The sequence below is a fragment of the Balaenoptera acutorostrata genome, chromosome 7 (genome assembly GCF_949987535.1).
Source record: "Balaenoptera acutorostrata chromosome 7, mBalAcu1.1, whole genome shotgun sequence".
In the NCBI taxonomy this organism is placed as follows: domain Eukaryota; kingdom Metazoa; phylum Chordata; class Mammalia; order Artiodactyla; family Balaenopteridae; genus Balaenoptera; species Balaenoptera acutorostrata.
The window spans coordinates 13763783-13790375 of NC_080070.1; the positions used below are offsets into that span (position 1 = coordinate 13763783).

General features: G+C 49.1%; 1 protein-coding gene across 3 annotated transcripts in view; it reads right to left on the reverse strand.

Annotated features, from left to right (window-relative positions):
- The window catches only part of TMEM178B (transmembrane protein 178B), a 356103-nt gene that overhangs the window by 239092 nt on the left and 90418 nt on the right, over positions 1 to 26593 (reverse strand). For 2 of the 3 annotated variants that reach the window (XM_007177032.2, XM_057549738.1), the window contains exon 2: positions 3167 to 3280. The exons of the other annotated variant lie outside the window; for it this stretch is intronic. In XM_007177032.2, coding sequence (XP_007177094.1) covers positions 3167 to 3280 — 114 coding nt within the window. The remainder of the gene's footprint in view (positions 1 to 3166; positions 3281 to 26593) is intronic. 3 annotated transcript variants of the gene reach the window in all.

Here is a 26593-nt window from a genome sequence, read left to right on the forward strand (position 1 = left end):
AACTGTTCAAAAACCACAGCATAGGGGCTTCCCTGGTGGCGCAGTGGTTGAGAATCTGCCTGCTAATGCAGGGGACACGGGTTCAAGCCCTGGTCTGGGAAGATCCCACATGCCGCGGAGCAACTAAGCCCATGAGCCACAACTACTGAGCCTGCGCGTCTGGAGCCTGTGCTCCGCAACAAGAGAGGCCGTGATAGTGAGAGGCCCGTGCACCGCGATGAAGAGTGGCCCCCGCTTGCCACAACTAGAGAAAGCCCTCGCACAGAAACGAGGACCCAACACAGTCAAAAATAAATTAATTAATTAAAAATAAAAAAAACCCACAGCATAGTTTTAAACCAAATGGTGCTTTTCTTATTTGAAAATAAATTTTTCCACAACAGTGTTTGATGACCACATGCAAATTCTTGATGAAAATGTAGGTATAACCTAAGTTTAACCAAAGTTCAAATTATTTACCAGAAGTTATTTCAGGAGGAAAAAAAAAATCAAATTCTTTGCTTTGGCAAAAATTACTTACTGAGAAAAATTACAGAATGTAAGGTATTATGGCGAAATTATAAAACGATAACCAACCTAGTATTAAAGGAATTTATTTGATCCCACTGACAGTATTAAACAATACAGGACTCTCAAATAAGTAAAGAAATCAGAGTCTGATTTTTTTTTTTAATTTCCAAAGCTTGATCATAGGGGTTTGCTAATCTTTGACAGTTTCTACTTAATTTCAAAGGGGTCTTATGTGCCCATTTCCCACCTAATGTCATCGATATCTGACCTTTGAAAATTAAAACTGACATTTACTACACTTCCCCATTGTGCCAACATTGCCAATTACGTTCAGCAGCAGCTTCAGGTGTGACCCATGCTCGCCTGCTCTCTGGCTAAAAATAGTTGTCATCGATGTCGGGAATGGCAAACGTTCTCCGCCTGCTTCACAGCCCGTCAGGTCACTTTGTGAAACAGGCAGATGAATCCCTTGCCAACGGGGAGCCTCGACTTCACCCAACACGGGGTGCCCAAAACTTCTGCATGTATCAGTCGCTGAGATGGCTTTTATCAGTTAAAAATAGAGCTGTTAGCACCCCCATTCACCACAGCAGAGGCTGCACGCTCGATTTTGCAGAACCTAAGGGCACTCCAGTTTCAGAACAAGAACCTGGGAGACACTGGGCTCAGAGAAGGTCCATAAAGCTTAGCATTAGCCTCCTTTCTACCTTCGTTAACACCATGTGACATATTTTCAGTGATGCCCTTGAAATGCATCTGTGCAATTTACGCTAGAATAATTCTTCTTGCTGAAAAACTTTCACAAACTACCTTAACTGCTTGAAGTCATTATACTATATTGTAATCAGTGCATTGCCTTGTAATTATTTGCTTTGTGAATGTATCTCTCCACTCCTCCCCACCCACCTTCCTCCACCTCCAGACATGAGCTCTTTGAAAGAGCTCCCTGTGGCCTCAGTATCCACCATGTGCCTGTTACACAGAAAAACTCGGTAACTGTGATTGAATTGAGTGAATCTGAATTGAAGCCGAAATACCGACAACTTCTTCCTTCTGAGATTCCATGATGCCCCTACCCTCCACTGCATTGCTTAAGTTATATTTAAGTGGTTATTCTACCAGGCTTGTCATGTATCTTGAACATGCATTGTAGGTGTCTATTAAGTGACTATCCTAGACCAATGCAACTTGACAAATAAGCAGTCATTGTCAGGGATTTATATACTTGGCTCTTAACGTGTCTCCCTCCAAAAAGGAAATTAATAACCCTGATTACTAGTGTCCCTAAGGCAAATCTCACATTAAAATTAAATAAGTATGTGGTATGCTTAGCTCAATGTCTAGCACCTGAGGATGCCCATTGGACGTTAGCTCCCTGTTCCCACGTTCTGGTTCGTGTCTCCAGCAGTGATAAAGCTTGTAGTGGGGGGGGGACCATTTGGTTAATGCATTCCTATCTGCTCATACCTGCCCTACATCATTTTGGGCCACTGGCATTAGGTAACACCCATCCAGACACCTAGTCAGAATCTTTTTCCTGAAACCAACGAACGATTGCTCTGTTTAATTTTACTTGTCTCACCCCACCCCCACTTCAAGCTATGGTGATTTGATTAAAACCAAACCAAAATGTGGAACATACCTGGTGGGCCCCATGCATGCAAAAGACAATGAGGCAACAATAAAGAGAAAAAAGATGGTTCTGACCTTCTTCAAAGTTTACCAATTACAGGATCCTTGTTATCAAGAAACAATAAAAGAGACTCCTTCACATATAAACATAAACTGAAAGTTAATCTTGTGACATTATGTGAAAAAAGCTGGAATCGGGAAGAAATGACAAATGCACCAGAGGCAGCGTGGAGCTTTCTAAGAGGGAGAATGTGTTCACATGAAGAGCAGTGCTGGTGTTGAAGGAGAACTTTCCTGACACAGACAAGCAGGGGGATCCCCCTGGAGCAGAAAGGTAAAAATAACCAACCAACTCTGTCTGCTCATTAAGTCACCCTCTCCTCATAATTCAAGTCTCTGAGAATCCCTGACCAAGAATTTCCTTAACCAATGGAGGCAGATATTCTGACCTTCTCTGAGCAATCACATGCAAACATGGGTCCCAAAGCCTATCATTCTAGGGGAAACAGAAACTTGTAAGTTGAGGACCAGCCCCTCCTGCTTCGTGACTGCTCCGACATGCAAATTCCCAGTGTCGTGCTGCCTGCAACCACCACCGGGTCTCAGCAGGTCTTACCCCGTACAGAGGACAACACGAGAGATTAGCAGGTTGCCACAGTAACACCCCAAGCAACTTGGAGACACACTGGACTTGAATCCCAGGAGTTGGTTTGGTCAGAGAGGTGAAATCTTAAATGCCTACCAGGATGGCGAAGCAAGACCACTGATCACCGTTCTAACTGCTGGTCGTTTTTTGTTTTAATTGTAGAAGCAAACTCCTCAAAAGCTACCATGCCATCAAAACCAACCGAGGCAACTGTGACCCACAGACATCGACACTTTAAGGACTGCCGCCAAGTTCTGAGACTGTCCACAGGTCTCACACGGAGGTGCATCTGTCCATCCGGACCGAGCTGCTGGTGGGCATCCAGTCTCCGCGCCCTCCAAAGGTCACAGCCAGAGAAAGAAACTCAGGTGTACTTACGCAGGGCGTGCCACTCATCCTGGCGGATGGTCTTCGTGATGTTGAAGGTGAGGTTCCTGGGGATGGTGGCTGAGGAGTAGTGGTATTTGATGTACGTGCATCGCTCAATTTCTCCTGGCAAAGAGAGACAGGAGACCAAATGTTAATGAGGCAGCAACCAGGTCTGGGGCAGTCTCCAGGATCCATTTTTCTGTCCAAGGGACTTGCTTCATATTGGGCCTGGCGACACCTACATTTTACATGTACAAGGTAATAACCTTGACTCCAAAAGAGCAAGAGAGTAGGACGAAATCAAACGCCATGGATTTAGATAGAAAAATACACCTCTGGCGTCATTCAGAGGTGGGAAGAGTCAATGTTTAGGCTGAAAGCAGCTTGTTAAGAAAGTAGTAGCCATGTGTGTTTAACCTTAAGAAAATCAACTTTTATATCAAGGGAGGAAGTCTGGCATCTAAAGACGTTTAGAGTTTGCACCCACAGACCAGTGAAGAGCAGGCCTCGGCCTTAATCATGCAGTACGTGCTGTCTTGTGGAATGCTGAGCTAGAGGGGGCCTCTTGCCTTTTCTCTATCCCCTGCCCCCCCCGGCCTCACCTCTGAACACAAAGCACTCAAATCCATCTGTATCTCCTTGAGCCAGTCTCCTCTCAGATTTCTTGGACAAAATTGAAGCCCCTTGACATACTCAACACCTGGTCCAATAGGACTTTTACTGAGAAGCTGTTATCAATCAATGCATGCTTTGCTAGTCAGATTGTCAAAATAGCCCCACATCTTAGAGCAGAGGCCCTCCAAGTGTGGCCCTGGGATCACAGCATCAGCATCCTCTGGGAACTTGCGAGAAATGTCATTTCCCAGGCCTGACCCCAGACCTGCTAAATCAAGAACCCGGAGGTAGAGCCTGCAACCTGAATTTTAATAGGTCCTCCAGGTGATTCTGTTGCACACTTTAGTTTGAGAACCGACACCTTCGAGAATCTAACAGAATTGCCAAAGCATGAATTTATAAATCCGCCATGTTTGCAAATTCCAAAAGGAGGGCATGATTAGGAGTCCTTGGCCTCCTGCAGACACTTCCATCGACACTTGCTCATCTGGGGGATGCTAAAACTCAGTGTCAGCGCGTTGTGAACAATCAGGAAAGGTGTCATTTTTAAAGGTTAGGGGTTTTAAAATTTGGTTTTGCACCTGAATGGATTTTGACGGTAATCCATTGTGCACCCCACTGATTTTCAATTTATAAGTGGTGGCACCTGTTTCAATTGTCTGATCCCTGGCTCACTGTCAGCGGGGAACCTGGCAATTGGTGGAGTGCAGTAATTTAGACAGTGCCTTATTGTAAATCATATCTGGACAACCGCCCACTGCCCATTATTGGCAGACACTCCTCCAGTGGGACAGACGCTGTCCAAAGGGGCAAAGTTTGAGGAAAGCGTTACACACTATTTTTCTTTTAATTTCTCAACTCCTCCGCCTTTGTCCCCTTAGCCTACAAACATCCTGAGTCTCTCACATGCCATACCATCCCCCAGACCACATCCCCCCACACCTCTGTCTTCCTTCTTCCCTAAGTTGCTAATACTTCTAGAAAACGTAGTCTGCCAGACAGTCTCGCTTCTTCAACCCACATTCATACCTCGTTTCCGTAACAATTTCCATTAATAGCATCACCTCCCAGCCAGTCCACATCACAAATCCCACAGGCGTCCCCAAGGCCTTCCCAGCTCTAGTGGTGCCACTCCCCCCATGACATCCAACTGGTCACCAAATTTTGTCAGTTCTGTCTCAGAAATGTCCCTGGAATCCAGCCTGCCCTCTCTGTCCCCACTCCCTCCATCATAGTTGCACAAAAACAATGACTGATCCCAACAAACAGCCACATTTACTGAGGACTCAACTAGGTAGGAGAGACTTGCCAAGTGCCGTGTAGACCAGTGGTTTCCAACTCTACTCATGCCCTGGCGCAGGTGGAAGAGATGTGTGCAAGGCAGCCGGGACGAGCAGATGGGCTGCTGCGTCCGGTCCAGCCTCGGGGAGGGGTGAAGGGGCCACAGCTTCAGCCACCGGTAACCTATTCGCGGCTTCTGTACTTGTCCCACCAGCGGGACGCTCTGTTATGAACGCTGCCCTGCTAATCCTTTCTCTAACCCAGTTAAGCAGGAGTTCTGACGCTCATCACCCCTATTTTACGAATAAGAAAATGGAGGCTCAAGAAGATGAAGTGACTTGCCCAAGGGAGTAGCACTGCCAGAAAACAGAACTCAGGATTGTCTGATGGGAGTCTCCTCCTCCAGGCCGCCCTCCGCACTGCTGCTCGGACTGCGCTCCAGAAAATGCAGTCTCTTTCACACACAGGATAAACCCAACACTCCCGGCGGAAAGTCCCAGCTCCCATTGGGCCCCAGCCACTACACACCCTAGGCTCCAGCCAGGCGCCCCCCCCCCGCCTCCACCCTGCCCTGATAATGCCCTATCCGTTCACGGCTCTGTCCCTCCTCTCCTCCCTGCCTTTCTTTCACCTGGTACACCTCCAGCTCCTCAGCAAAGCCTTCCTGCATCTAGGACGGCACACAGCAGCAGGCATTCAACGTCCCCTCCTTCTCCCTCCCTATGCTCTTTGTCCTGCTGCAGCCAGCACACCAATGGGCTGTGATTTATCTATTTACACACCTCACTCCCCCACGGGATGATGAGTTTCTCAAGGGCAGGGACTTGTCTTACTCATTCATCTTTATCTCCCTGGCCACCAGCACAGGGCGAGCACCAAGAACACGTGCTTTGAAGAAAGCAATGAATAATATAAGGCGCCCTTTATAAGACCACAGTGGGCAAGGAATCCAACTGCTTCTATTATATGCAAGGAATTAAAATAATTGAGGCAAATTAGAATGTCATGAATAAAAGGAGGTGATTGTTGCAGAACTCTGGGATCCTACAGCAAACACCTCTTCCCTGTCTGGACAACGTAAGGAGAGGCTTGTCAATCACATATGAACATGGAATAGCCTCTCACTGCACTTTGTAAATGTAATCTGAGGGACAACTAGGTCAATGGTTTTGGGGTGGAATAAAGAGGAAAAGAAAGAAGAGAGGGAGACACAGGGGAGAAAGGGTTTTTACATGAATATCATCAGCAACTACCTGGGACATATACAGTTGAGCAGGTTGTGCACTGCATAAGGGCACCTCCCGAGGGTGCCTAGGTGCTGAAGTCCAGCTGCTGCTCTGCTTGCCCAGACATGCACCCTGGTGGGGTATGCGGGGGATGTCCCTGTCAGAGAGGCTGCCTTTGTCTAATTTGCACAAAGATGTCATGCAAACTAGCAGCCACCCTACATTCCATGATTTCAAGATCAAACAAAATCCTCCCTGGACCCAGCTTGGGAGACACAAGACAGGATCCCACTGGTAAGAGCTAGATTGGTGCCTGTCACTCATGTCTGAGAAAAGTACCTGATTTCCTGGCTAAGACCAGGTTCTCTCAGCCTCAAAACATACTCAACACAAGTGGCCACAGGTTCCAGGCTCCCTGAGCCTCCCTCACCCCCAGCCCACCAAGCCAGTGAGGGAAGAGGCCACCTGACGCTCGACAAGAGCAAGGAGCTGACGGACAGGCACCGCGGGCAGCGGGCCGGGAAGCCTGGCTGGAGAACTTCCCAGCAGCCCCACCGGAGGCCCTCACTATTTGCTTTTCCTCAAGGATGCAAGCATACTGCCTATGACAGCAATTAAATGTGAAAGACTCAAATAGTGCCTAAGAAGAAAGGCAAAATATTTACCCATGTGTCTGCAGGTCCTGTCAGTGTGCTGGGCTTCTGTCAGTTCAGGCGCCATCTGGGCACCAAATTCGTGTGCCCAGAATGTGGGCTTCCCAATACAAACAGATTCGCCTGCGAAGAACGGGTTAGAGGGGCGACCCGGAAGGCAACGGAGAAGCCCATGACCTTCCCCACCTCCTGCATTCCAGCCCAGAGACATGAGCTTCCCGCTCCGGAAGCCTCAGCTGGGGGACCAGAAAACTGGTCAGCGAGGCAGCAGGGGTGGCCCCTCCTGTGGGCCCCTTGGGACTTTATACCTTCAGCTCTGCTCTGCCCTCTGAGCTGAGGACCCTCCTATCTGCGTGTCAGGGTCCCAGGGAGATAGGATACCCAAGTAACCGAGGAGAGTTTCCAAAAGGGACAATTCACAAAGCTGAGCACAGAGTGTAAAGAGACCAGCCAAGGGTGGTGCAGGGCCCTGGGGCTGGCAACACAAGGATGTGGTGTAACACCGGGACCCGGAAAGGTGGAGGGGGGAGCCTCACCGGAACCTGGAGAGGTGATGCAGGCTTCGGCAGGGGGTCGCAGCCAACCTGTGTGAGGGGCAGGGAATAAGCACCCAACCTCTCACTCCTCCTACCCTCATTCCCTGAACCCACCTGGTGCAGGGGGGCAGCCTCTGAGCACAGAGCAGGTGAAGGTGGGGACTGGACCCAAGGGGCAAACACAAGCATCCAGCTCACGCTCCCCTTCTTTCTCTTTCCTTTCACACCTCCCCGGCCCTCCCCCCCTTCTAAAACCTCACTCCAGCTTCCCTTAGTCCGCTGCTAGCACCTTCCTCCTCTCCTCCACCTCCACCTCTCGAGGTCCTCAGTGGCGAAGGGAGACCCGGGAACAAGGAACGGGGGGAGATGGTTCCTATCCTTTTTCTGCCTTTCAAATCCTTTAAGACCCAAGGCATGAGTGTAATAATTCATGCTAAATACTAATGTACTTCCCGCACATAGTAAGTGCTCAATAAATACCAGTTAGTATGAATTGCTGCCCTAAGACTACTTACTCTAAGGGGGCAAGACCACAGAAAACCACAAATAATATCAGCAACCAATGTCTATGTCACACTACACAAACACAGAGGCAGGGGGTGGGGAGAGGGAGAGAGAGAAATTTCACATGCAATATCCCTAGGAGGCTGGTAGCACAAGAGCCCTGATGTACACTGGGCATATGAGGAAACAGACTGGAGGGGGGCAGCAGAGACAGCGTACACAATGAACTCTGGATTCTGGTCATGCTCTACAATGATACCAGCAGGCGATATTCCTTTCACGTGCATCTGCTATCAGCAAGACCTGGTTTCCTAAGTAGCTGTAGAAAGAGTCTATTACTCCACAGTTATGTATATTAAGTGGAAACCTTCTTAGGCAGGGTGATTTCAGAGGCAGTGCTAGGACCCATCCCCACACCATCTAAACTTATCTTCCCTAAACAGGTGCCACAGTACTTATATTCGTGCATTAGAGAATCATTCCTTTGGGTCAGACACTGTTCTCTTAGGTACCTATTTTTAAAGCTCTTTTAAAGTAAGTCCAAAGAGGGTAGTTCTGAGTCACTAGTGCCTAGGTGTGGATGAGATTCTGAAATCCCCTTCCTCCTGAGGGACCCTCTGCAGCAGAGGGACCCTAGAGAAAAGAGGCTGAGAACGGCGTGAGGACCCCGGCAGCTCATGAAGGAGGGGGGAGGGTGTGCTGTAAAGGCAACCCTGCAACTTCACGAGCATATCTGGTGCTGATCAGCGTGGGCCTGAGAAAGAACCAGAACATGGGACCCCCTCCCCAGCTCTCACTTTAAAAGTGGAGTGATGCCGGCTGGGTATGCGATGGTCAAACGTATTTAGGAAAAACTGGGTTCAACAATGTTTAAAAGGTTTACTTACTGCAGGACTTTAAGAGTTCTTAATGTACACCGTAACTCCCCTAAAGGGGACAGGTATGGCGTGCAGACTTCCCCAGACTCCTTTGACCCCAAATCCTTTCTTATTCAAAGAGCAGTTTCTATCGCTCAACTGTGAGCTCCTCAAACCCAGAAACCAGGTCTCTTGTTTGCATTTCTACCCCCAGGGCCAGGCAAGCAATACCTATCTGGATGAGTGGGGAATAGACACCAGGGTCTGTCCTTTGATCATACAAGGTAAAGGAAGTAGTTGGCTCCAAGTATGCGCTGGCCTCCTCTCTGTAGCCATATCTGGGAGCCGCCAGCAACGCAGCACCAGGCTCAGATGCTCATCCGGGAGCCGTGTTTGCACGACGCCCTGAAGTCAGTCTGGGACCTTTGTGGGCAGGACTAGAGCCATGGCTCTCGGTGCTCTTGGCCCACCTCGGACTCCGGCCGCAGCTGCAATGAGTGCTCCCGGGCATGCTGACGGCACCCACGTCAGGTCCCTGGCAAGTCTCCCGCCTCACTGCAACTCACAGGTCACTTGGCCCTCAATGGGCAGCCCACAAGGGTGCAGGAGAGTCAATACTCACAAGAGAGACCCTCAACCCAGGGCGTGAGAGACAGAGAGCAAGCACCCCACCCACTGGAGGATGACCACCAGGTGCCCTCTGCACAGTGACCCTGAGTGGTGGATCCAAAGTGACGCTCACAGCAGGAACCAGCTCAGCACCGCGCCATCCATTGGCTTCTCCTCCTTCCCGGGAACTCCCCCAAAGTCCCTGTCTCAGGCTCTGCTTTGGGGGACCAAACGCTGAAGAACAACCACCTAGGGGGGAGTAGTGCAAATGGTTTATATGTTTGAAAAGTGTGAACGGTAAGAAGTAAAAAAGTTGGTGCAACTTGATCCCGAGGTTACTGTGAAGGGTCCCATCAGCACCCAGGGCTGAGGCAGGTTCCACTCCTTCTCAGCTTCCCTTGTTCCTCAATGTTCTTTTCTTCTTGATGTTCGAGCATCCTAAGGACACAGGCAGGGATGGATGACTGGACCACTTCTGAGAGTCCCCCGTGTTTCCTTCATTCCAGAGCTCCTTCTTTAAAAAAATTACATCTATTCAATGCCTTCCATACGCCGGACACTCATTTTATCCCACGTCATCCTCACAACAGCCTTGTGAGGTCAATATTACAGTAATATCCCCCTTTGACTGAAGGAAGAGAGAGTTTAGACAGATGAAGGCCTTCTCTAGAGCCACTCAGCCAGCAGGGAGAACAGCCAGTGTCTGGGTGTCAGCGCAGTGGTTTCAGACACCACAGCTGTAATGATTCACTGCCTGGTTGGAGATTCACTGGGAACAAGAATTATTTTGCAGCCACAGTGCTTTGTATGTGCAGGAACGTGATACACCCACTGATGAAGAAGAAAGGGAGGAAGGCACGTCACCCATGTGTTGTCTGTTGCACATCCTTCCTCGGTGCCAATGGTGAGAGAGGCCAGGACACTGGGGTCGGTCCCACGGACCGGCCCTGGCCTCAGCCTGCTACAGAGTGAGCCCTCACGGTCTCACTTTGACATCTGTCTCGCCCACCAGGCTGGCGGTTCTTAACCACTGTTCTAGCCCGAGGCCTAATAAATGGAAAGACTAAGTCAAAGGTAGAAAGAACACACTGGAAAACATTGAAAGCCAACCTTTTAAAAAAAAAAAAAAGATGAAACCGGTTGAAGCTTTAAATCTTGGACTTCATCCCCTCCTTAAAGGGCATTTTCTCAAAAAAAAAAAAAAAAAAAAAAAAAGTTAAAATTACACCTTAGAAGGGAGAGGAAGTAGAGAGAGTCTCCTTTGGCAAATGAGGAAAGCCATTATCAGATTAGCATTATCAATGCTGGATTCTTTAGCCAGCCACAAGAGTGGGGACGGAGGTTAGGGGGTTAAAGGTTTGAGATCAGAAGCAAAACCATGTCCCTGATGAAAGGGGAGGGAAGCAAACCAGTGATGTCCCAGGGGTTCAAGGAGGGCAGACGGGACTGGGGTTCCCACACCCATCACGACCAGGTCCCCAAGCCCAGCAGGAAGGGGAGGAGGGTGGCGAGGGCAGCTATGTTTACAAGTGCTCCCGGACCTCAGACAGGTCTTCGCAGAAGCTTATTGCGAGAAACCTCCCCAGCCCGCCCCCCATCTCCTCTTCAGCGTGTCCTGCTCCTTCCAGATGTTCTGAGCCGAAGGATTTGCAAGGCTTATCGCTGCTGCCGACCTGGCGAGAAGGAATGTTTTATTTTCTTCATACTGAGGAAAAGTGTTACCTACGTTTCATTTTTAATGCTTCCAAACGCATTCCATTTGGTGTGCATTGTTTTTTGTGTTTGTGGTATCGGCGTGGCCTTTTAATGTTGTTTTGTATGCAACGCACAGACAGATGCCTAAATATTTAATTCCTTTCCATTCAATGTTTCATAAACGCTTGTTAGGAGCCGTGTTCAGGGGGCCCTCCTGACTCGCACACAGGGGTTGCATTCTTAAAAACCCTGCTCCCAAATGCCAGCCCTCCACCCACCCCACCCCATTCCTGACCCCTCACCCTCTCCTCCAACACTTCTGCTGGCTACTATTGTAACACAGTTATTTGTATATTAATCATCTCTTTCTCTCTGTGGTAAATGCTCTGGGATAGGGGAGCTTGTGGTTTTCATCTTTGTACTCCTGACGGCCAAGACGGTGCTTTGAGTATGGTACAAATGACGCTTGACCAACATGGGTTTGAACTGCACGGGTCCACTTGTTCACAGATTTTTTCAATCGTAAAGACTACAGTACTATACGATCCACGGTTGGTTGAATCGATGATACAGCGGAACCGCGTATAGGATACCCTGACTCTAAGTTATACTCGGATTTTCGACTGCACAGAGGGGCCACGCCTAACCCCTTCATTGTTCAAGGGTCAACAGTAACTCCTTTTAACAATCGTTTATGTTCAATGAATGCTTTCTATGTGTTAAGTACTGTACGAAGGACTTTACTACACATTATCTCATTTAATCCTAAAAGTTAGGCTCTGTTACTATCCCCATTTCACAGATGAGGACATAGAGGCTTAGAGAGGTCTCCTGCCCAAGAACGCAGAGCTATTACTCGGCACAGGTGGGATGTAAACCCACCTACCCCGCTCCCTAGCACCGCACTATACCCACTTGTGAAGAGAAACTGGGAAAAATCAAGCTCTTCAGAAAAAGAGAGTCCCTCCAAGGTTTTCTATCGGAAACAAGGCAAAACTTTTCCATGTGCAGGCATTTCCAGCTTCTACAGACTTTGCTGCTCTTATCAGAGCAGGACAGAATGTTTGCTTCCAGAGCTCCCCTAATGAGCTGGCCAGAAGACAGCTCCTAGTCGTGGTGGAAGAGGGCTGAGAACGTGTCTACCAGCCCCACACTCGGCCACAGCCCTGTCCCCGCTCCCAGGACAAGCCACTCATCAGCAGGGGCCTTGGGCAAGTTACTCAGCCTCTCAGAACCTCATTTCTTCAGCTGCAAAATGCAGATAATGATAGCACCCACCTCTTAAGATTGACGAGGAATAAACGAGACAACTTATGTAAAACCTGCTCCAGAGTAAGCAATCAAGAAATGCTCATTTATCAGTTCTATCTCTGGGACACACACCCGCTCCCATATAACAGCCCATAAATATGTAAAGACAGCTCTCACACCCCTCCCACCCAAGGCTCCTCTTCTTCCAGCTGAGAATGTCCAGGTTCTGCACCCACAGTCTCAGAACCCAGCTCCATATACTGGTCATCCCCAAGGTTCAGCCACATGTCAAAATCTCTCCCAGTGCAACACCGACCACGGTCGTTCCCTGAGGATGCAAAACCCATGCCTCCCCTGGTCCGGAGCCGTAACTCTATCAGCGCAGCCTGGCGCCCTGGGAGCTTTGCGGGCAGTCACGTCACAGGGCTGGTCACACGCAGGGGACGACGCACAGGTGCTTTCCTCCAGGGAAGCTATGCAGCCACCATGGGCTTGGGCAGCTACCTTTCCTCATTTGGGGGTGTTTTTTGTAGTTTGATTTGTTACCTCCTGTGGGATCTCCTATTTGTTCCAGGCCCCTGAAGAAATGTTTGGATGGTGATGCTGTCCTCCCATGAATTAGCCATCAGTCCACACACTCCATCCGCGGGCCACCCCCACCCTCACCCAAGTCATCACTAAAATCCCCTGACAGGGCAGTGTTGAGGGCAGAACTCTGCGTGCGCACGCACACACACACACACACACACACACACACACACACACACATTTCCTTGCGATCAGAAATCAAACCATTAAGAGAGAGCTTTTCGGGTGGGACCGTCCAGCCTGCTGTGAATTCCCATTCCCGATCCACCTCCCCAGGCCCACGTCCACATCTTGTGTACCTGGATGTCATGAAAGACCCTGTCTGCACCGTTCACCCCATCTACCGGTCCAGGAACTGCATCCACAGAGGGGATGAGGTCAACTCAGCACCACAGCTTCCTTGCTGAGCACCCCGCCACCCGCCTCTGTTTCCTAAGCCCTTTCCCTCTAGCCCAGCTGCCTGTCTGCATCCACGGAATCCCCAGAGTCTCCTTTACTGAAAATCTGGACGTGGCACACCTACTCCCAGGCTCACAGCACCCTGGACACCACAGCTTCCTCTGACCGTCCGGTCTCCCTTCACAAACGGGGTGACCTCACTGGAGAAACGACCTCCCATGCTCCCTGCCATCCTTCTGCATCATCAGGCGGCCAACACAGCAATCAAGGAATAGAAATAAGGCCTCTCTGCTGGGTGACCACCACGCATGTCCACGTCCCCCCGTCGCCCCTCGGAGCACGGTCCCCACGCCTCTGGCTCCGGCTCCACCCTCACGCCCGCCCCAGGCTCTTCTCATCACCTTCTCAGGTGACTCCTTGACTCACCACTGTAGCATCTGACATTTCAGTCTTCGGTGCTAAAGGTCGCCTCATCTTTTGTGGGATCTACAACCTTTTTATGCTCACTTCTGTGTTCCTGGATTTTGAATGTCTTTTCCCCTTTCTGAGTCTTAAAAATGTCTTGTTTAAAACATGCGAAAAGTGTCACTACATAGTAACTTCCTCACAAAAGGAAAATAAAGAACGAGGTGTCACCGTGCTGGCCTCACACCACCCATCTTCCCTGCAAGGTTCTGGCCGCCTTTTTCCCCAACTTGCTCATGTATTTTCCAGCTGGAAACAGGCTGCTTGGGAAAGAATGAGAAGGTGAGGTATGGCTTTAAACTACCATCTGGGGTGTAGTAAATAATCTGCTCCCTTATTCCCATCACATCCCTAATGACCTTCCGGAAAGTTCAGGGCCCTGAGCTGCCACTGCCCTCCCCAAGGCCGCCTCCCACCCCGGAGCACCGACCCCCCCCCCGGTGCGCAAGTCTGGGGCTCCTCCGGGCAGTTTCAGCTGGTGGAAGCATCATCCATCTCCAGGCCCTGACAGACAAACGAGGAGAGAAGGAGACCAAATCTGGTTTTTCACTGGAAAACAATGAGCTCATGCTTTCTCTCCAGAGACCCAGGAAGTAGAGACAGACCCGGAGATGGGGAGACAGTGATGTAGGCAGGCAGGAGTGATGAGGGATGGGCAGGAAAGAGGGAGGAGGCCAGGCTGGCACTTTTTTAATGTCACTTTTGATAGGAATCCCCAGCTCTCAGGCTGGAGGGAAACATCCATATTCTTTAAATTAAGGATCCAGCATGAGGCAGTTGTCCTAAAGGGGAGGAACAGTGAGAAGATAAACCGAGCTGGAAATTCTTCATTCCTGCTCCTTCAGAGAAAAGTAAGATGATGGTTCCTGAGCTGCCAGCACTGCAGATGCCAGGGCAAGGATGGCTCCGAGGTGGGGTCCAGATCAGATCGTGGACACTGTTAGCTTTTTTGATGGAGGCTCTGCCACCCTCAGGTGTGCATCTCTATAAGACCAGGGCCAGTCATTCCCTATGGATGCACCAGATAAAAATCAGAGAATTCAGACAGCTGCCCAGGTATTTCCAAATCGCTGAATGTTTGTTTTCAGCTAGGGGGAAAAAAAAAATCCAGCTTACTGAGTTTTCTACTTTTCATTTGAAAAAGGAGTTTTATAATGCTGATTTTCCTTTTTACCAGTTAATTTAAGGAGACGGACAGAGAGAATGTGTGTGCATGTGTGTGTGTGTGTGTGTGTGTGTGTGTGTGTGCGCGTGTGTGCGGGGCAGCATTAGGGAAGGTTGGGGTGTACTATATGAGAAACCAAACCCAGATGACTGTTCATTATTTTACTCTTAAACTTGTTGTGTGCCTTAGCTAAAAACTAAATGGAAACTAAAGATCACAGAATTAAAGTAGAAAACCCAAACAGATTAATTATGGTTTTCTTTATACCTCTACTCACAAAATTAATTATTTTCTTGTTTAAGTTAATTGACTTGGCTAGATTAAAGATGTTAATTAAAGTGTTAACTTAGCCTGACTCATTAGTTGAAATGAAATTCAAAACCAGAGTTGAAAATATGAATAGTGAATTATTCCGCCTTCCCCGCTGTGTCCAGCAGCACTATTGCAGTCAAGAGCCTGGGCACCGGAGCCAGCTTGCCTGGGGTCAAATCCCAGCTTCGAAACTCTCAGGGTGAGTGATCTTGGCCAAATAAATAAAGCCCTCTGTGCCTCCATGCCTTCACTTTAAAGGGACGTGATACAAACATCTACCCCCTTAGGGGTGCAGTGAGAATTCAGTGAATTCGTTTAGATAAAGCACTCAGCACCTGCACCTGGCAAGCTCTCCATAATTATTCCTGATACTATGTCGTCACCATACAGGATGCAGATTTATGATGTGTGTCAGATACCAAATAAGTTCTTATGCGTGTGTCAGATGCATGCAGCAATCACGTATCTGACACGTTGGAGCAAAAGAAATGGATGTCCCACAAGACAGGTTCCTAGCCCCCCGCCTTTGCCTGCCTCACGCTTCCTCAGCTGTGGCTCTGGCATCATCCCCCAACTCCCAGGTCAGGGCATTTCCCCATAGGCTCCAACCCTGGCTACATCCTACCACACTGCTCCTGCCTCAAGGACTGAGACTACCCCCCCAAATCCAGCCCCCTGATGTAACACTGGTTACACCAGTGAGCTTCCAGAATACGTCTCCCTGCCTACCTGTAAGACCCTCACAGACACAACAGCACAAGCATCGCTGCAACTACACAGCACCGAGGACGTTGACCACCCAAACCCAGGAGAGTGGCGATTTAGAAAAACCTGTGACCTGTGAAGATGACCCTTCCTAGTTGGAAGGGTGTCCCCAAGCCCTCACCTGATGAATCACTCACTGGTCCACACCAAGATGGAATTTCTCTTTTTTTTTTTTTTTTTTTTAACTTTCTGGAAATGCTGCCCCACGTTCCACCTCCCAATCAAAATAGCAAAACCTAACAGAGTCGGATAACATCAAGGTTTGGTAAAGACGGGGGAGCGGGGTGGGGGAAGCATTCAGACACTATTGTTGAGAGTGTAAGTTGTCACAAACACTTGACAAAAATCAAGTAAACTGGAAACATACACACCCTATGGCTCCAAACCACACTCTTAGACAAAATCCTACACATGTGCACGAGGAGGAGAGAAGAGCAGGATGCTCTATAAAGCATTGCTTGCAAAAAACAGTGACGACCTAAAGGTCCATCAATCAGGAGAAAGAAAATAGAAGGTGGTTGTATTTACATGAGAGGATATTATACAATACTTTAAATGAATGAACTGTACATATGAATAGAGACAGAGAGACCCCAAAATATAACGCAGAGTGAAAACAGAACTGTAGATTTATACCTACAGTATCTTTGCACTTTTCAGTATTTTAGATTTTTTCCTCCCACAAAACATAGTCTTGAGACCCAGTGAGAAAGAATAGTCACTTCTCGAGAAGAAATCCACTCAGTCACTTTGACAAAATCAAAGCCACATTATCCAAGTTTTAATGGTAGGAGAACCTCCGGGGGCTCTGGCTCACCTCCCACTGACCTTCTCCTGGTAGCTTCTAACCACCTGTGAGCCCCACCTCGCCTCCGCTGCGTGCACAGGAGATGGATGCCCAGAGGGACAGATGACACAGAGACACAGGAAAGCACCAGGGAACAGAGGGCGTGGTGACTGCCACACGGTGCCGGGGGAGGGGCGGGGAGGGGAGGTCACAGCCGGCTGAGGACATCAGGGAAGGCTGATGGAGGGAGAAGGGAGAATCACGTTCTTCAGTTTGGGGGACATAGAACATGGGGGAAAGGGTAGCCTGGGCCCAGCCCACGTGCGAGTCTGCAACAAACAACAGCAAAGACTCCTCCTCGGCCAGAGCCTAGGGAGGGCCCGCAGGGGCTCGCGTTTGGGCTGGCGGCAGGGCACTGAGAGGAGAACTCAGGCAGGGGGCTGTCATGGGTGTCCAGACACCAGGGCCCGAGTACGGCTGGAGGTGTGGACAGGGAGGACGCTGTGGAGCCTTCTGGTCTACCTCCCTGGCTCCTTGGCTTTGACCTGCTCCTGGAAAGGGCGGGCACAGCACCATCCTCCCTGCTCCCTGGACCAACACTTCCACTGCAGCTGAGTCAAACGGCTGCCCAACTTTCAGATCACGGGGGCAAAGAGGTGGCGAGTGGGTGCCCTCTGGGACCCCAGGCATCCAGACCGAGCGAGCGCAGAGGTGCAAATCATCCTAATGGAGTAACCCGCTCCTTGAAAGGCTGCCCAACTCCTCCCCAAGGGCAGTGACCATTACACTCCCAGGCCCACCTTAGGCTCTGCATCCAGGACTTCACGGAAATCAGCAGCCAACACACAGAGGCAGAGCAAGGTAAGGCGGACAGCTGTCTTAATCTAGCTTTGCAAGGACTCAGGGAGTCACTCCACTCACTGCAATAAAACAGAAGTGGTGCGGCCTCAGCCCGGCAAGGAGGCTTTCTGGAGGGGACCCAGGATGCGGAAAGCAGAGCCAAGAGCAGGAGCACCCCAAAGGCAGGGCTGGAGGCGGAGGGACACAGAGCAGACCCCACCAGCGGGGGCAGGGTGAAGGGGCGGGGCAGGAGTGGAATGATTAAAGGAGGGCAGGGGCAGCTAGTATTGGAGACACCTCCATTCACTAATACTTTTCCTGCTTACAGAAGATGGAAGACATTAAGATTCTTTTAAAGAAGTGTAAACATCGACTAGATGCCACCGCCCTGAGAGTCAGTACTCCAAATGTACACTGTGGAGACGTTGTCGGAATCAAGAAAGACTCTAAGGAGCCTGGGGTTCGAGGGCAGGTATGCAGCCAGAAAAGCAAGTGCAGTCTGAACTACTGAGATAGACACTGAAGTAAACACCTGAAAGACAAAGAACACCACTCACAGAGTCCCCATTCTCTCCTATCTCTGGCCCAAGTTGCAGCAGCCCCCAGCTGGCTCCGAGGATGTCTGTCCGGGTGTTTCCTCCTGCCGGGCCCAGCAGCTCCCGTCTCTCCCTGCCCAGTCGTGTGGTTCCCCCTCCACACCCACCAGTCCTTCTCCAGTCTCTAGCGTCTCCCCTGATCTCAGTCCCTCCCCACTCCCTCTCTCCACTCACTACTCGATGCTTCCCTTCCCCAGCATGTCCCTCTGCCCCCCACCGCCCCTCCCCAGGCTTTGGGAGCCCCGACTCTAGCCCTGCTGCCTAGCTGGTGGGCAATGTGATGCGACAGAAGAAGTAGACCAGATTTCAGAAAATCTGAAGTCAACCCAAAACACATGGGAATTTACTATACAGTACGTATCAGTCTGCTCAGGCTGTCACAGTGAAACACCACTGACTGGGTGGATTAAACTACAGTCATTTATTTTCTCATAATATGGAGACTAGAAGTCCAAGATCAAGGTGCCAGGGTTGGTTTCTGATGAGACTACTCTTCCAGGGCTTACAGGTGGCTGCCTTCTCACTGTGTCCTCACATGGCCTTTCCTCTGTGATACAAGGAGAAAGAGCAGGCTGGTGTCTCTTCCTACCCAGTTAGGGCCCCATCCGTATGACCTCATTTAACCTAAGGGGCCCATGTCCAAATACAGTCACATTGGGGGTTAGGGCTTCAAGGTATGGATTTTTTGATGGGACACAATTCAGTCCTTAGCACAGTAACAGTGGCATCTTAATCAATAGGGATAAGATGGTTTATTCAATAAATTGTATTCAGAAAACTGGGTAACCTTATGGGGAAAAAAACTGAAGGCATACTTTGCATCTTAGGCCAGGATAAATTTCAAATAGATCGAATACTCGCGTTTGGGAAAAAAGTTAAATCATTAAAAGTACTAGAAGAAACCATGGGAAAAACTTTTGAAGCCTTAGAGAGAGGAAGCCTTTATGACTATGACGCAAAATAAGAAAATACTGATAAATCTGACTACAAAAAAATACAAAATTTCCACATAGCAAAACCCACTGGAAACAAAATCAAAAGACAAACTGAGGGAAACATTTGCAACTCACATCACAGACAAAGGACTGATTTCCCTCATACATAAAAAGCACCTACACATTGATAAGAAAAAGACCAACAATCCAATTTTAAAATGAGCAAATGAGCAAAATGAGCAAAAGATACGAATAGACAGTTCATGAAAATACTATATATCAAACATATGAAAAGATGCTCAAGAACACTCAAAATAAGAGAATTACAAATTAAATCTACACCCTTTTCATTCTGGCAGAGGTCCAGAAGTTTGATGACACACCTCATGGTGAGGTATGGGGAAACAGATACTCTTATGGGCTGCTGTTGGAATGTAAATTTTATAAATTTGTACAACCTCTCTGGAGGGCAATTCATCAATCTCTCTCCAAATTACAAAGATTCAATTTGACCCAGAAATTCCCCTTTCAGTAATTTATCTGACAGATGTCTCACAGGTGTGAAGTGACATATGTACAAGGTTATTCATTGCCCGTTTGCTTACAAGAGCAACCTAAATTTCCATCAATAGGAGACTAGTTAAATAAATTATGGTATATCCACACAATGGAAAGCAATACAACATTTTGAAAAAGACCAGACTGTTTAGAAACTGCTATGGAAAGCCTTACGAGATAAGTGAAAATAAGCAAGGTGCAGAACAGCGCATAATATATACCACATTTATGTAAGGGGGCGGGGGAGGAGATGATAGGTATAGATGTAGTTATATAGAGGTACATGCTGGCACATGCATAAAACAACTCTAGGAGGAAAACAGTGGTATTTCCTTCTACAGAAAGAATCGGGAGGTTGGGAAAATGAGAAGGAAAGAGACACTCCCCATTTTATATTTTTAAAACATTGAACCATGTCAATGTTTCACCTATACAAAAAAGTAAATGATGATGCTCAAAACAAAACAAGGTCAAGTTAAGATCGTAAAAAAGAAACTCCAGCTCTGCGCCGGATGGTTTTGAGGCGGTCACTTCCCCCCTCTGAACCACAGACTCTGATCTCTGCCCTCTGGCTTCCATATCACAGCTGCACGGCACTCAGCATCCTTGGTGGTCCTTGACAGACGCCTTTTTGTTCTCAGCCCTCAGAGCCCTCCTCTCCCCACAGTCTGAGCCACCCCTCTCTTAACCTTAAAAGCAGCGCTGGCCCTTCGCAGAGAGACTTTAGACTGGCTGACACAGCCAGTGGGTGAGCTGGTGGCCTCCGGGGCCACGCTCAGATCGGGGCAAGGTCAGAAATGCCGTGTCACCACTCACTCCGCCCTCACCTGTTCACCAGGCCTGCCTGTCCTCCCATGACTAGGACCGGCTGTGATGGCCACTCACATCACCAGTTCCTCCAGGCTGAAGGCTCCGCCTTCCGCTTGTCAGGATGGACGGCTGCTCTCCTAGCCCTGGAGGAGCCTCAGGAGACTCGGCCACTGGCTGCCGGTCTCCCGTGCATCAATCCAGCGGCACACAGCCCGACCCTAAGTTCCCGTTGCTCTGCCTGTCTGCCCGCCACGACGCCCCGCTGGCTGGGCTTCCTCCGCTCCTTGTGTTAGTGGCTGCCCCCCGGGTACCCCTCTTCCCGCTGCTTGGAGAGCGCTGCCGTCACTCCTGTGCCTCCCGTGGCCAACCTGTCCAAGCTTTGTTCCCGGAAACAGCTCTTCAAGTCTTGCCCTCGGCTATGTTCTAAGTACACTGTAGTGAGGGATTCTCTCGTCATCTGATGTTCATTCTAGGCTACGTTAAAACTGCTCAGAAAACCTCTTGTGAAGTCCTCGGCAAGCTCAGGCACCATGGCTGTCTGGAAGATGAAACACCATCACGGTGTGGACCTTCAGAGCTACAATGGCTCCAACCACTCTCTTCCCAAAGGACACAGTGACCTCCGTGGTTTGAGCTTCAGATTCCTTGTCAATTCCGTCAACACCAGGCCTGGACCTCCTCGGGCAGCAGGATTCAGGAACACCTTCCAGCTCACTATATTTCCACCCAATAACGTTGACTCTTGGCAGGGTTTCCCAGGTTTGGACAAGCACGTGACCTTGATTCTCTCTGGGCTTATCTTCAATCCACAGCACATTCCAGACTTTCAAAGCAGCCTGTAATTTCTGTGTGCCCTCTTGTGTGAGTACTTCAAGGTCACAATCAACAGCACAGAACACTCAGCTCTCAAATGACTGTCTTAATGGATGTTGTTTGCAGCTTCTCCTAACTAGAATGTAAGCTTATTTCTTTTTTATCTCCTCATAACACCTAGGGAACTACAAGGCTCGGCATACAGACGTGTGACGTATGGCAAGTAAGAGGTACAGGGCTAGAAGTCAGAAGACTTAGTCCTGCCTCTTTCACATACTCATCACACAAGTCTCACAACTTCTCCCTGACTCAGTTTCCTCCCGTGTAAAATGAAAGCAAGAGCACATACTCCACAGGGCTGTTGTGAAGGTTTAAGGAGTTCAGGTGTATGAAGGTACAGTTCCGGCCATTACACACAACACAGGAATTAGTGTATTGAGAGTCATTTTACAGACATCTTATCAAAGACGTATACCTAGAAGATACGGGCTCTAGACTATGCAAATGGACTTGCGATGCTGCCACGTGCCAATACTCAGGGACTCCTTTAAAGATGCTGCAGAGGGGGCTTCCCTGGTGGCGCAGTGGTTGAGAATCTGCCTGCCAATGCAGGGGACACGGGTTCGAGCCCTGGTCTGGGAAGATCCCACATGCCGCGGAGCAACTAGGCCCGTGAGCCACAATTACTGAGCCTGCGCATCTGGAGTCTGTGCTCCGCAACAAGAGAGGCCGCGATAATGAGAGGCCCGCGCACCGCGATGAAGATTGGCCCCCACTTGCCGCAACTAGAGAAAGCCCTCGCACAGAAACGAAGACCCAACACAGCCATAAATTAAATAAATAAATAAATAAATAAAAACCTTTAAAAAAAAAAAAAAAAAAGATGCTGCAGAGGCAAGAGCCCTGAGAGGAGGGCAGCCCATGTTGTCAGTGGCCTCGGTGAGGGAATCAAGAGAACCACCTTCCTGGAAACCAGAGAAATCCCGCCCCAGATGCCTGTCCCACCCAAACTCCCTTCTAACAGAGTGTGCTTCACCACTCTTTCCTGCTGCTTAAACAGCCATATGACCATGTGACCCTCAACCCGAGACTGGGCCGGGGATGGCCACCAGCCACCCATGGCAAGGGCCCAGCACAAGATCCGCAGCTAAGCCAATCACATCCTCCCTCAAATGAAATGATCGCAGAAACACTGAAGGAATGCAGAGGAAGTTGAAGGGCTGACCATCAAGTTAAGCTGGTACCAAGAAAAACAAACAGAATAAACAAAATCAACAAAATAAAACGCAGGTTAAAGTTATAAAGGAGGCAGGGAAGTAGGAACCTGGGTAGAGAGAGATGAGGAAGAAGCAGAGGCCACGAGAGAAAGGGGGTAGGATCTGGGGCTGTCCCCGTTCTTCACCTTCCCAGCTGCAGTCCGTCCTCCCAATTACCCCCCTCCACTTCAGTACCCTGTGGTCCTTGAAGTCAAGCCAGTCAGACTAGAAAACTCCTGGTTCACTGAAAAGGCATCCAGTTTCCAAGATGTAGCTCCCCTCCCTGGACCATGGTTGTTGGCAAAACCCTCTCGGTTCTTGCCAACTACCCAGACCCTCTAGGATCAGCTCTGGTTTCCTATCCATGACCTTGACTCACATCATGAACTGAATGAACTGTCACCCTGACTTACTGATCATAGGTCACCCCCCCAACCCTGTTTTTCTTTTTTCTTTTTTTTTTTTCTTTTTTTTTAATAGTTTCAAGTCACAGTGGGACAGAAAGAAGACCAAGTTATTAAGGATCTAAAAGGTTAAAAATCGAACTTTCAAAAGGAAAGAATTCTCAGGAGAAGCTGATCAAGGACCAAAGTTCACATTTAATGTCATAATTAAGACCCTCTTTGGATGCGGCTCATGAATGAGGCGTTAAACATCAGCTCCCCAGAAAAGCACTGAAAGTACCATGGTAACAGCCTAAGCCATGACTGCATGGGGCAATAGACATGTCTGGGCACGTCCGGAGGGTCAGTAGGGCAGATGCCCTGCAGAACAGGAGAGGTACCGATTGGAATTCAGTGTATCTGCAGTCTAGTCCCAGAATTACCTGTCTCTTCCCCTCTCTGAGCTTTCCAGAAGTTTATTTGCACCAGGGACCAAGGAGACCACCGGGAAAATATTCATCCTGAGGGAAGGGTCACTGTGCACAAGCCTGGTCCAAGGACAACAGTTCAGCGTGTGGGGAGGGCGATTCCAAATGCAGCAGGATGTGTTGCTCTGGAGTGCCCAGGCTACTGGCTCCTGGCTCCCGGCTCCCAGGATTTGTGCCAGAGCCTTAGGAAAGACAGCTTTAACAAAATAAATGGAAGAGCCAAATGCCAAAAGCTCCTGTAAGAAAGACACTGCCACACACACAAGGCAGCGCGTGTTGGTGACCCACGAAACAGGGGGAGCGGTTCTTCCCTCTCCAGTGAAATGACAACCAAGAGCCATGCTCCTGGGGAGTCAGGGTGCACAGCAAGCTGGACCAGCCCAAGTCTGGAACAGACTAGGAGGGCAGAGGCTCCCACTCATCACACGTGAGCAGCAGCAGGAGAGCCTAGCGGTGGGAGCAGAAGAGGCTGTAGGGCAGGTGTCGCTGGCGGAGAGAACAGGTCTTGACATATTCTGAATGAATCGAGAGCCCTCCAGGTAGCCAAGAGCCAAGAACGTTTGGAAATATACATCAGACACCTCTAGGACTTCCTGAACCCACTGGGAGGAATTTGAGAGTCCCTAAAGAACAATAGTGGGGGAAGAAGGACCGTGAAAATCAGGATAAGCTAATCCATGCCTAAAACCTAAACCAAAACAATAAAGCAACTGCAGGTCTAGCACCCACTCCAATCAGGTACAAGTCAGTCAACAAACGCTCCCCAAGCAACTGTGTAAGATGATGGAGGAGATATGCCCTCCAGAATCTCACTCTATTACCTGTGTCCCAACAAGTTGCCGTTCTCATTAGTCTGTGCTGTTCAGACCCTGTGAGAGACTGGAACCCCCCAGAAGAAATCCATGAAGAATGTCTCTCCTTTGCTAAAAACCCTCCTGAAGGAAAGAGTTCCCAAGAAGCATCAGTGCTAGGAGCCCAGCTGGGAGACCCACCCAGCAGGAGGCTGACCCCAGAGGGTGCTGCTTCCATCATGTCTGAAAGGTGATGTTCCTTTGCTGAGGCCCAAACCTGGCTGCTCTATGTCCCAAGGAGGCCAGCAAGCTGGGGCAAACTCGACCACAGGCCACAGGCCAGCAGCTGCCCTCTGCTCAGGACCTGCACCTTCCAGGAAGTGCTCTTGTTTATCAGGCAGTCATAACCTCATAAAGGTTCACAATTATCCATCATTCCTGTCATTAGGTACCAAGGCACTGCACTAGGTGCTGGGGTAAGAAAATTAATAAAATACAGTCTCAGTCTCAGCAGTTTAAAATCTAATTTGGGGGCTTCCCTGGTGGCGCAGTGGTTGAGAATCTGCCTGCTAATGCAGGGGACACGGGTTCGAGCCCTGGTCTGGGAAGATCCCACATGCCGCGGAGCAGCTCGGCCCGTGAGCCACAACTACTGAGCCTGCGCGTCTGGAGCCTGGGCCCCGCAACGGGAGGGGCCGCGATAGTGAGAGGCCCGCGCACCGCGATGAAGAGCGGTCCCTGCACCGCGATGAAGAGTGGCCCCCACTTGCCGTAACTAGAGAAAGCCCTCGCACGAACTGAAGACCCAACACAGCCAAAAATAAAGAAATAAATAAATAAAGTAGCTATAAAAGACCTTTAAAAAAATAAAAATAAAAAAAAATAAAATCTAATTTGGGAAGGGGAGCAGAAAGGAGGAAGAAGAGGAAGCAAGCTAGAAATCAAGTCCAGGGAAATACTACATTGGTAAACAGAAAGAACTGTTTGGTGATTAACGTATCAACGGTCAAGGTATAAATAGGTACTTCTAAATTGTTTGAAATCAGAAAGTTACACTTACACTTCTAATATGCTCAACCAACTATTTTTTTCCTAGGTAACACAAAGAAAAATTCCAATCCCAGACCTGTTTGAAGAATGCAAAGTTCTAACTTAATGGAGCACTAATTTTTACCACTGACAACGTTAATTCCATGTGCATTTTCAACAATTAAGGGCAAAACAAAGGACCTGGAATTTGAGAGTGAACATGTGGATGACAGGGTGAGAGCTGTGAAAGCTGCCAAAGATTAAGAGCTGTTTCCTCCCACCCTTGGTTCACTTAACCCCAAGCCGTTGAAAGGTTTCAGGTCTGGGAAGAGATCAGCAAGGACACAGCCCTCATGCTGAGGCTCTCTGACTTATAATTTGTTATGACTTAGAGTCAATGTTGTTTTTATAATGAGGAATTTTAGCCAGTTAGGGTACTTCACAGCTCATTCAAACACATGCAACTCACCAGTAAAAGACCTCTGAATAGGTGACAAGATTCAGGACTTTGATATCCTTTGGGACTATTGTTTCACTAAGTTACTTCCATATCTTGATGAACACAATTGCAACACGCGGACCAGTCAATGTCAATGCCATATCATTTCTTCTATATGTTTCCCCCATTAACTCTTTCCAGCCAGATGACCCGCTTCTTTTCTCCTCCCTGGGTGAGTCCCAATGGACCATGCCCTAGAACTGCACCTAAACCCAGTAGGAAGAGGCTAAAAAGCTTCCTGGCTGCGAATGTGTTCTTAGTGGTGACGGTCTTCTCAATCATGGCATCCTGAGGCCACGGCCCAGCAGGCATGCATGGGCCTCCCCCGGTGCCCAGGACACCTGCCTGGTTCCAGGCTCCTGACATTCCAAGCCCCAAAGCTCCTACTTCCTAACTTTCTCTGTATCATAATTCTTGCAGGTCCAGCTTCAAGGTATGAGGACCTCAGATGTAATCCAATAGGGAAGAGTGTGCAGCTGGGAATAAGCAGGCCTAGGAAACGACTACCCACCTCAAGGTCCAGCCCTGAATGAGAATTATCAACAGTCCAAACATCAACACCTCTAGTTAACAGACAAGGGGTCCACGATGGCGGGTGGACTCTGGCAGTAGGACACTTTGGGTCGAGATGAGCCTCCCAGTTGGGCAGCTGGTAGCACCATGATTCTAGGGAAGGGGATGACAGAACCTGGAAAGGCTTAAAACCCAGGAAGGAAGACACGCCAAGAGT